General features: G+C 32.6%; 1 protein-coding gene across 4 annotated transcripts; it reads right to left on the reverse strand.

Moving 5' to 3' along the window:
- Positions 1-2750: 2750 nt before the first annotated feature.
- Positions 2751-6858, reverse strand: LOC126698499 (uncharacterized). Of its 4 annotated transcripts, none has more exons than XM_050395768.1 (9): positions 6748-6858; positions 6469-6546; positions 6255-6308; positions 6059-6145; positions 5757-5842; positions 5188-5269; positions 4614-4637; positions 4243-4357; positions 2751-2838 (listed from the first exon to the last, which is right to left on the reverse strand). In XM_050395768.1, the coding sequence occupies exons 1-8, from the start codon at positions 6770-6772 to the stop codon at positions 4260-4262; spliced, it is 534 nt and encodes a 177-aa protein (XP_050251725.1). In that variant the 5' UTR covers positions 6773-6858; the 3' UTR covers positions 2751-2838; positions 4243-4259. The 4 variants fall into 4 exon arrangements, with proteins under 4 accessions (XP_050251725.1, XP_050251727.1, XP_050251724.1 ...); XM_050395767.1 differs by lacking the exon at positions 2751-2838 and adding an exon at positions 3592-3753; XM_050395770.1 differs by lacking the exon at positions 4614-4637.
- Between the last annotated feature and the right edge of the window lie 3627 nt (positions 6859-10485).

A 10485-nucleotide genomic window follows, 5' to 3' on the forward strand; every position in this document is an offset into this window, starting at 1 on the left:
GTTTTGTAAAAGCCTAGTATGGTTATGACTTTTGGTCCCACCGAGCTGACCTTTGAAGTTAGAGCAAATTACAACTTACATACTTGTGGTTTGGCCGAAATTTAAGTTGCCTACTTGTGGTTTGAAATTTGACACTTTACTCGCATAAAATTAGCTCAGTTAGAGTTCTGTAATCTATCTCCGTTAAAAACAATACTAAATATGTAATTTTGCTCCACTTTTATGTTTTTCTCCTCCAAAAAATACAAAAAATATAAAAATACAAGATCAAATAAGATAAAAAAGAATCTAGTGGAACACTTGTATCATGAGATTTTATGAAATTTCAAACCACAGGTAGGAAACTTAAGGGCTTGTTTGGCAAGAGGATTTAAATATATATATATATATATATATTTTTTTTTTTTTTTGCAAACCATAAAATGGTGGGTTCCACACTTTAATATATTATTTGGCTAATGTTCTCCAAATATAGTTTTTAGAAAACTGGCTCATATTTTCATTGTTTAAACCAGGATTTTGAAAACAGCTAAGAGGGTGTTTTCAAGATACAAAAAGCGTTTTTAATGGCATAATTGTAAATAAAATGAAAATAATGGACTCTACATATTTATCCAAATTCTTCTATCTGTTAAATTAAGAAGATTATCTTTATCACAAAAAAGAACAAAAAAATCTCATTCTCCAAATTTGAAACTTATCATTATCCAAAATAATAAATACATAAGCTCTATCCCTTATCATTATTAAAAAAAAAGAAAAAAAAAAGAAAAAAGAAAAGAAAAAAGAGGTAATCTATAGATTTTACACGTTACTTTTTGCAAACTTTTTTTTTTCTTTTTTTTAAAATATCAAAAATAAAAATGGTCTCCCAAACATAATTTTTTGTTTTCAGTATTTTGAAATTTTTTTTTAAAATGTGGGAGCTATAAATATTATTATCTGAAAACTAGTTTCAATTTCAATTTTTTAAAAATTGTTTTCATATTGTTTTGAAAACAAAAACAAAAACCCTCCTACCAAACAAGTCCTAAATTTTAGTCAAACCTCAGATGCGTGAAATGTCAAATTTTAAATTACAAATAGACAACTTATATTTCGGTCAAACAACATATGAGTAAATTGTAATTTGCCCTTGAAGTTAAGGTCCATTGAAATGCATCATAAGACTCTCCTAGAGGCTCTTCTTGGTGACAATGTTGGCTTGAATATTAAGAATGTTGCTGTGAAGGATCTGAAGCATGGGTTGCCTCCAACACCAAGGATGATCCTGCCAAGGAGGCAACCAACTTTGCCTTCCAAATTGTTGGGTTGCTGGGAAAGGGCTAGGGTTTGGGGAAGATAATAAATAAATAAACCTATTTGTTTATTTATTTGTAGAGAGAGGAAAAATATTAAATGAAGTGAAGAAATAAATATTGAGGCTGATGCTGATTCATGTTTATTTAGATATAGGTTTGTTAAATTAGAAAAAGTAAAGTTTTTTGGGTTAACGTAGCTAAACTTTTGTAGAGGCTGATTTGAATACTCTAAGTAATGTTACACCACCTAATAACTTGTTATAGAATTCATATTTTGCCATTGTTGAATTACATGTCCTATATATTCTTAAAATTTATGTCAATTTTCGTGTCAATTGGATATTATTTACCATTCAAAAACTTATCTTTTATGCATTATTTTAAACTACAAAAATTTGAATTTAAACAATTGATTAATGAAATGACTATTAATCTTTGATCACCTTGAAATTTTGTAATCATGGAGAATTTACGAAGATAATGTAGTCTAACGGTAGATTCGTCAAAATTTGCATTCACATAAAAAATATTAAGTGGTGTAACATTACTTAACTAATTCATAATGAATATCTATCATTTGGTTCTTTTTCTCTATTCTTCTCTTCTTCTACCTACAACATTTTTTTTCCCATTAAATTGAATAGGTTTTGTGTATTTTTTGCCTCTTTTTTAACATAATTTCCTTAAGTTTTATCCAATTTATATGATTATGGTTTGCGATTCAATCATTAAATATGCTTAGACATGATTTTTAAAATTATTTTGTGTTTTATGACATGGGTTCTAAGGGTGATATGTTGCTTTCATCCTCTTAATTTTGATTTAAAGAACAATCTTCTTTTTAGCTTATTATTAAGCATATCTTGATATAAATTTGGTGATAAATTCTTCATAACTTTTTTTTTTTTTTTGATTACTTTGACTAACTATTAGAGTTGTACAGTTTGACCTATAAAAGAAGGCCTTATGTCCATTTTTTTTATTATCAATCATTAGATATGGTTTGGAGAGAGAGAGAGAGAGAGAGAGAGAGAGAGAGAGAGAGAGAGAGAGAGAGAGAGAGAGAGAGAGAGAGAGAGAGAGAGAGAGAGAGAGAGCCCAAAGAAATATTCCATTGCAAGTAGCTTTCAAATTGTTAAATATGTTACAATTAAATTTAAAACCAATTGTCTTAAAACTCAAAACTACTAAATCAGTTATACTCCCTCCCACCTTGTGTCTCATAAACTGCATTATAGTAAACTATGAGATTTAGTATCCGTTTGGATTGCCTTTTTTATCCTATGCGTCTGTGTTTGGTTGAAATATGGTGAGTCCCGTACATTGTTCACGGGACCCGCAAGTATATTTTTCACCAAAAACAACTTCAAAAATGGGTTCTACGATACTATTCACACATTTAAAAATTATTTTCAATTTTTAGCAATAAACGATATCTAAACACACCCTTAGTCAGACAACTTTCTCCACAATACTTGGCTCATTAGAGTTCATGACATTCTTTGCAGTTATACTCCTTCCTACCTTGTCTCATAAACTGCATTATAGTAAAATATGAGATTCATTACCATAGGAGGAAGAGAAAAGAAGTCATCACCAAATATTTGCTCGCTTTAAAGTATATAAAAATATAAAGCATTTGAACAATACGAATGTGTGTACACGAAGCTAGGTTGAAAGTTGGGAAGGGGCAATGGATTTGATTATGTGATTCTCACAAAGATGAAACAAATTCACTCAACCAAACTATGTTACGAATTGGTAGAAAGAATGATACAAAATCATCACCTAACTATGACTGCAAACTAAAGACACCGTTGATAATGAGGTGAATAGCTCAAAGTGAAGGAATATTGGCTAGGGGTGTCAATTCGGGTTAGCGTGTCGGGTTCGTGTCGTGTCGAGGTAGGGGTATTCGACTAAATGGCTCAACCCTAACACCACCTATTTAATAATCGTGTCATGATCCTTCAACCCTAACCCGACCTATTAATAAGGCGGGTTGACCTAACCCAACCCATTTGACACGCTTAATAAACGAGTCGTGTTGGGTTAACACAAATGTAACACAACTCATTTCAACCTGCATAATATTAAATATAACATCTATCTAGAAATAATTTTTTTTACATCCCAAAAAACAGTGCATACACTTCAAGTCTTCAACCCACATTCAAAATAATATAGTTAAAAAAAAAAAATATAACATTCATCTAGAAATAAGTTCTTTACACTTCAAAAGAAGTGCATACAACAAAAATAAAATAACATAGTTCAAAAAAAAATATAATATCCTTGGAACTCGCCAAATGCTAAGTATCAATATTGAAAGAATTTGAGCAAACAGTAGACCAATCTTGACTATGACCACGATTATCATCCATAGATTCTTTGTTGATGTCCAAATTCATAACATCTTCCATAAGCTTATCCAATTTCATTTGTGCAAGTTCTATGCCAAAAAAAAAAAAAGTATTAGTAGTTCTAGGGTCTGTAAAGTTTCAATTTCATATTATATCCCTTGTAAATTTTTGTAATTACTTACTTTTCTTTTTAAATTTAAAATATATGTTGGATATAAAAGGTATTTGACAAATTTAAAATAAAATAAATATTTATTTGTTATATGAGTTAAATGGGTTGTGTTAAGTGGGTCATTTCAGGTTGACACATATAAATTAGCGTGTCAATCATGTCTATTGCGGGTTATGCGGGTTGACCTGCTTATGACACGTTTCTTATCGTGTCGCTTTCGAGTTGACCCGTTTATGACCCAAACCCATTAAGGCCTAACCCTAACCCGAAAAAACCTGTGTCGGGTTCGTGTCGTGTTCGCGGGTTGGGTCGAACATTGACACCCCTAATATTGGCTAGTATGAGGCAACCAATGATAATGGCATCTAGCACTTAAAAACTGGGCCATAGAAAGAGGGAAAAATACCTTTTGCATAGCATCAGTCATATAATTGCAAACATTAGGTCATGCATATCCAAAAGGTCATGCTTAGAATTGCGAGCAAGATCTTGTTGTTTTGTCTGCATGTTTTCATCAATTGCTGTCCACACAAGAAAAAAAAAAACATAACTTGAGCAAGACAGACTTGCCAAGGATGCATTCAATACCACTTTTAAAATTACTAAAAATGGGTTAAACATAAAATCATAAAAGATGCACAACTTTGCCCACAGCTTAAAAAGAAACAAGGAATTGAGAACAAAAATAGTTGAGGTGCAATTGTCGCTGTGTGTATGTATGTACACAGTAAAGTCTGTGAAGAGCATCTAGAGTAACAAGGAAATGGCAACACTAACTCATTTGCTTCTTCCCTTCGCTCCCTATAAAAATGAAGCCAATACAACAAAATAAATAAATAGAGAATTGTATCATTTATGAAGACAAATCATTTTATGAAAAGCACATGGGTCTTTTATATTTTAAAACATAAATAAATGTAATGAAAACCAACAAAAAAGAATATAATAATAATAAAAGTGTAGTATAATAGAATTTGAAGGTAATATTAGAAAGATGAATCTCTAAGAGTGACCAATCAAAAAAATTATGATGATCACGTATCATATTTATCTATCTATCTATGAGGAAGAGTAATCAGCTATATATATATTTTTATAGGAGTAATCAGCTATATTGCTTCTACTTCATATAAATAATAATCTCTGGTGGCCTGCGCACATGCGCTGCCGCCCGGCGGGGGGGGTGGGGGGAAGATATTTATAAATCATAAAAAATAAAAAAAATAAAACACGATAATGAAAAGTGATTGTCTTAACACAGTTAAACCAAGAGTTCTAGTAACACAATTGTTGAAAGGAAATCTTCTAGATACATAATAAAAGTTAGACATTGGCCATCAAGGTCAGTCACCTTTGTTTAATCCACAATAGTGGGCTTGCATGTATTCAAAATAGTCCTTGTCTTCATAATCCTCCCCGAATCTGCTGACTAACTGCATCACAGTCAAATGTGAGATCAACTAACATAGGAATAGGAGAAAAAAAACCATCATCAAACCAAACATTTGCAAGCATTTGACAAAAAGGTAGTAGGAGAAAAGCAGCCATCACCAACAAAACATATTTGCAAAGGTTTGACAGTAAGAATGTGCTTACACAAATAAAGTCGAGTCAAGCCTTACAATTTGATAGTTGGGGAAGAAGGGATTTAAACCCTAGATGTCTCTATTGAAAACATCATAAGGTACAATTGAGCTACAACTACAAGGATGTTGGCCAAAGCCAAGTTCAACAAATTGAGCAAACATTTTAGAAGTCTAAACTGAAAGTTGGGAATGGTAATAGAAAGAGTCAAGGATGAGCTTTGAAAACAAACATAACCCAACTATATATGTTGAGCCTAGACTAGAATGATGAAAATGTTGTCACCTAACTATGACTGTACTTAAAAACTGGGCCATTGAAAGAGGAAAAACATACCTCAAGGATAAAGTTATTGATTTTGTTGCACATATGAGGGTTTGGAGGTACAAACATTTGTCTAATCTCATGACGGTCATCATAAGCTGTCCACAAGAGAAAAAACAGGATGCAGCGGATGAGAGGATACCACTAATATAATATTAAACTGTAGTAAAATTTTAGAAGATACATAGCTTTTTCCCACAGTTCAAAACAAAGAAATTGAGAAAATCATAGAAAAAGTGTATTTATATATATGTAGATGATAAAGTGGGTGGTCTGAAGAGCATAAAGAGCAACAAGGAAAAGGCGAAACTTACCCAATGGTTTGCCTTCCTTTGCAGCAGCTTCAGCAGCAGCACCGGTAAGTTTAACAAAAAATCCTAGAGGCTTCTCGTTTCCTGAGGCTATAACATCAAAATTGAAGCCAATACAACAAATATAAATAATTCCATGATTTGATTTTGGCACTGATGATTAACAAGCCAATGAACCAACAACAACAATAATACTGACCCTCAGCTTCGTGAGAACGGCGATGAAGATCTTCAAGTTCATTTACCTCCACGTCTTCATTAAAAAAAATAATAAATAAAATATAATTGTTGAAAGTCAAAGAAAAAGAAAAAGTGTGTGTATGTATGATGAGTATAAATGAATATGCATATATGGGAAAAGTGCGTGATCTGAAGAGGATGTATACTATTACTAACAAGGGAAGAGTACATACCCAATGTGTCGCTGTTTCTTGCACGACGACCGCGAAAACCAAAACCAAAACCTGAACCTGAAGAGAAGCCTCTGCTCCCTGTACGTAAATTCAACATTTTTTATATGTATGCAAATACTAAACAGAGACAAACCATTCCATGAAACACACGCACAACGACAATAATAATAATAATAATCAATTCAAAGTACACTGAGGAAAGAATTTCAATTTCATAATGAGGGTCGAGAGATCAAATATCAATAAACCAACCAAATAAATTGAAATAAAGAAACAAACCGCTGGATCTAGAACCGCGAGACATGATGATGATCTAGTGTTCAAATAATCGCTTTTTTCTTCCTTTCTTGGTTTTGAGACGCTGAATACGAGTGTGAGGATGAACAAAACAAACCAGTATTTTTTTTATTAATGAAAACAAAATATATACTAGGGTTGGTGTCACGTGCAAGATGCTTACATACGTCATTAAAAATGTATATATAAACTTTAAATATATTAACTGAAATAATAAGAGAATGTCTCTACTTAATTTCCGTAACAAATTTGAAAAAGATATTATATTATTTTTAATTAAGATATAATTTTTGTACCAATTTCATTTTACTCCTACTTCTACACTTATCCTCCACTAACCGTTATCTTTACCTATCAAATACCCATCCTTTTATTGTCCATGATTCTTTCCTTTTGAAACTTAAAGAAAAGAAAGAAGATGAATATGAGTGCTCTAGCTTATTTAGCAAGCTATGACAGGAGTAAAAGAAGGGAGAAAACGTAATGGAAGATGAAGCAGATGTGAAGGTACGATGGAGAACCCAAATAAATATTTCTCATTTTTTCCTAGGTTCTTTGTTCAAGTTTGATGGGGGTATTTATGGTAAATCATACTTTAAAAAATGCATTTTGCAACACTTTAAAATAGTGTTTTCAAATTAGTTGGAAATACTCTCGTTTTGAAATCAAGTGTTTTAAAATCGCAAACGTTAGAACACGCATAGCCAAACGGGCAGAAATTGACGTTTTTATTGTAAAAACGTAGGGCCAAATGGACCCTATATCACTCATAAAAATAAAATTAAAAAACACTCCCCTAGAATTGCACCTAACAAAACTTCATTTTGGTATGGATTCCATGGTGCGGCCGAAATGTTCCACAATGAGCTCCAATCAAAATGTGTCATAACATTTAGGTGTCATTCATTAAGGTTGGTTTCCATTTCAAATTCCTATTATAACCTCTAAAACCTTTTTTTTTTTTTTTTTGAGAATCAGTATAACCCCTAAAACCTCAAATTGCACATTCCATCCTTCACTAAGTATAATCTATACTATACTATATATATATATATATATATATATATGAGAATTCCCTTCATTAATAAATGGTAACTTATCTTAGAAATAGGGTTATAAATGTCAAATAGGGTAATTTCATTTTGAATTCAAAAAGAGAACTCCTAAAATTTAGGATTTTTTCCATTCACATTCATGTTTTTATTCCCTAAATTAAAATTTAAAAATTTTTATTCCTTTTTCATCCGAATAAAAGTAAAACACCCAAATTTAAAAAATAAAAAATAAAAAACTAAGAAAATAGGGTTGGACATCATAGGCCCTCAAACCCAAAGACTAGAAAAGCATGAAAGAGAAACTTGGGCCGGGCACAAGGAGGACACATGAAGAAAAACAATGGGCTGGCAGCGGGCACTACCAGAAGAGAAATGTCTAAGAAACTAGCAAGGCATTTTCTACCAAGGGCTCGGGGGCGTGGTCTCTCACAAGCCCCAAGCTCAAAAAGGATTTCCTTAAAAAAAAAAAAAAAAAAATATATATATATATATATATATATATATATATATATATATATAAAATTAAAGTATAGGAGCCCTTCTCCCCCTTTCTCATCCCTGAACACAGCTAAAGTCTCGTTGAAGGACATAAGCAGAACACCCAAAGTTTCCTATGCATTTCTTCTTATAGATGTATAAAGAGGCCCATAAAACTTTATGAATCCCAATCAGCCTGCTCCACTCCTAATCTCACTAAAATCATATCTTTATTAAATTTCAAAAACTTTGCCTTTGATTAATTATAGTAAAACAAGCATAACCTACCAGAGTTTCCCTTTTGAACTTACTACATATATTCCTTCAAAATTTCACCTCTTTTTTTTTTTTTTTTTACTTTATCCATACACTTTTCTCATGCTTTAGTTTCAAAAATGAAGATTACCTTTGTTTTCCACGTTCTTATTAAGGCCTTGAGACTTGAGAGTCCTACCTACTAAGGCATTACAAATGCCCTCACAGATCCATCTTAGGATTCTTGTGGTGATGTGTGGGGCCTTATAAGACCCGCCTCCTTAATCATTTGGACATCTTGGAATAGAGTGACAAATGAGTGGATTTGGGGTGGGCATAATTGGATTGAATATATAAAACTCATTTACTCATTTAACTAATTACTTCTAACCCAAACCCAACCAAACCTAATTATTATGGGTAAACTCCAACCCACCCAATTACCCAGTTATCAAAATTACCAAAATGCCCATAAACTGTAAATAACCAAAGTACTCTAAAATCTTCAAAAATGACCAAAATACCCCGGAACCCTATAAAATGAGCAAAATACCCCCAAAACCTAAAAAATTCCCAAAATACCTCTGAAACTTAAAAAATGGCCAAAATAACCTTGAAGCCTAAAAATTGACCAAAATAACCCTGAAACCTAAAAATGACCAAAATACCCCCTGTGGGGGGTAAAAGACCAGTAGACTCATACCAATGTCTACGTTGGGCCAAGGGCCCAGCCCAAGGAAAACCCCTCCTCCGCGATGTGGAGAATCCTTCTCGACATGGATGTAGTTGAGGATAAAGGAGACAACCTGCCACTAGTAGTGATACTCCAAATCGTTCCACAGAACAAGGAAAGTACTAAAGCAGAAAGGGACAGCGGAGAAAATGGAAATGTTAGAGGGAAAAGCTGCCATGACTGCATTCAGTGTCTTGTGATTGACACGGCCATACTTCTCTATCCTTACAACCACTCCCAACAACTGGAGGAAAGGGATGATGGGACAAGTACCTACCCTAGGGACCCCATTCAGGAGGAAGAAAACTACTATAAAATGACCAAAATACCCCCTAAAACTAAAAATGACCAAAATACTCCCTAAACCTAAAAGATGATCAAAATATCCTCGAAACTAAAATACCCTTGAAACCAAAAAAATGACCAAAATATCCCTGAAACTTAAATATGACCAAAATAACCCCTAAACCTTAAAATGACCAAAATATCCTTGAAACCTAAAAAATGACCAAAATACCCCGAAACCTAAAAAAGGACAAAAATTCCCCTCAAACCTATAAGTCTATAAAAATACACCCTAAACCTAAAAAATTATCAAAAATCCCCCTTGAAACTAAAAAATGACCAAAATACTCCTTAAACATAAAAAATTATCAAAATACCCCATAAACTTAAAAAATGACTAAGATACCCCGGAAACCTAAAGAATGATTGAAATATCCCCAAAACCTAGAAAACTACCAAAATAGCCCCAAAATCTAAAAGTTAACTAAACACCCCTAAAGCCTAAAAAATTAGTGACAATCCCTCGAAACCTACAAAATGACTAAAATACTCTTAGAACCTTTAATTTAACGAAAATACCCTCGAAACATCCAAAATACCCCAAACCCCTATTTTGGTAATTTTAGAGGGTTCAGGTGTATTTTGTTCTTCTTATTGGATTTGTGGTATGTTGGTCATTTTAGATATTTTGAGGGGTATTTTGGTCGTTTTATGGGTTTAGAGGTATTTTTGTCATTTTAGAGGTTTTAGGGTATTTTTGGTAATTTTAGAGGTTTTAGGTTGTTTGTGGCCATTTTAGAGGTTATGGGTTTATTTGGGTAATTTCAAAGGTTTAGGGATAATTTCAAAGGTTTAGGGGTATTTTCATCACTTTATAGGTTTGAGGGTATTTTGGTCATTTTATTAGGTTTCAGG

Source organism: Quercus robur, chromosome 9, assembly GCF_932294415.1.
Source record: "Quercus robur chromosome 9, dhQueRobu3.1, whole genome shotgun sequence".
Lineage (NCBI taxonomy): Eukaryota > Viridiplantae > Streptophyta > Magnoliopsida > Fagales > Fagaceae > Quercus > Quercus robur.

Excerpts from the sequence above, each read along its gene's own strand:
- LOC126698499 (XM_050395768.1), bottom strand. The coding sequence starts at position 6,772 with ATGTCTCGCGGTTCTAGATCCAGCG. Across the intron at positions 5,843-6,058 it reads AAAGGAAGGCAAACCATTGG|CTTATGATGACCGTCATGAG; the intron begins GTAAGTTTCGCC and ends TCTTGTGGACAG. Across the intron at positions 4,358-4,613 it reads CGAAGGGAAGAAGCAAATGA|CAATTGATGAAAACATGCAG; the intron begins GTTAGTGTTGCC and ends TTGTGTGGACAG.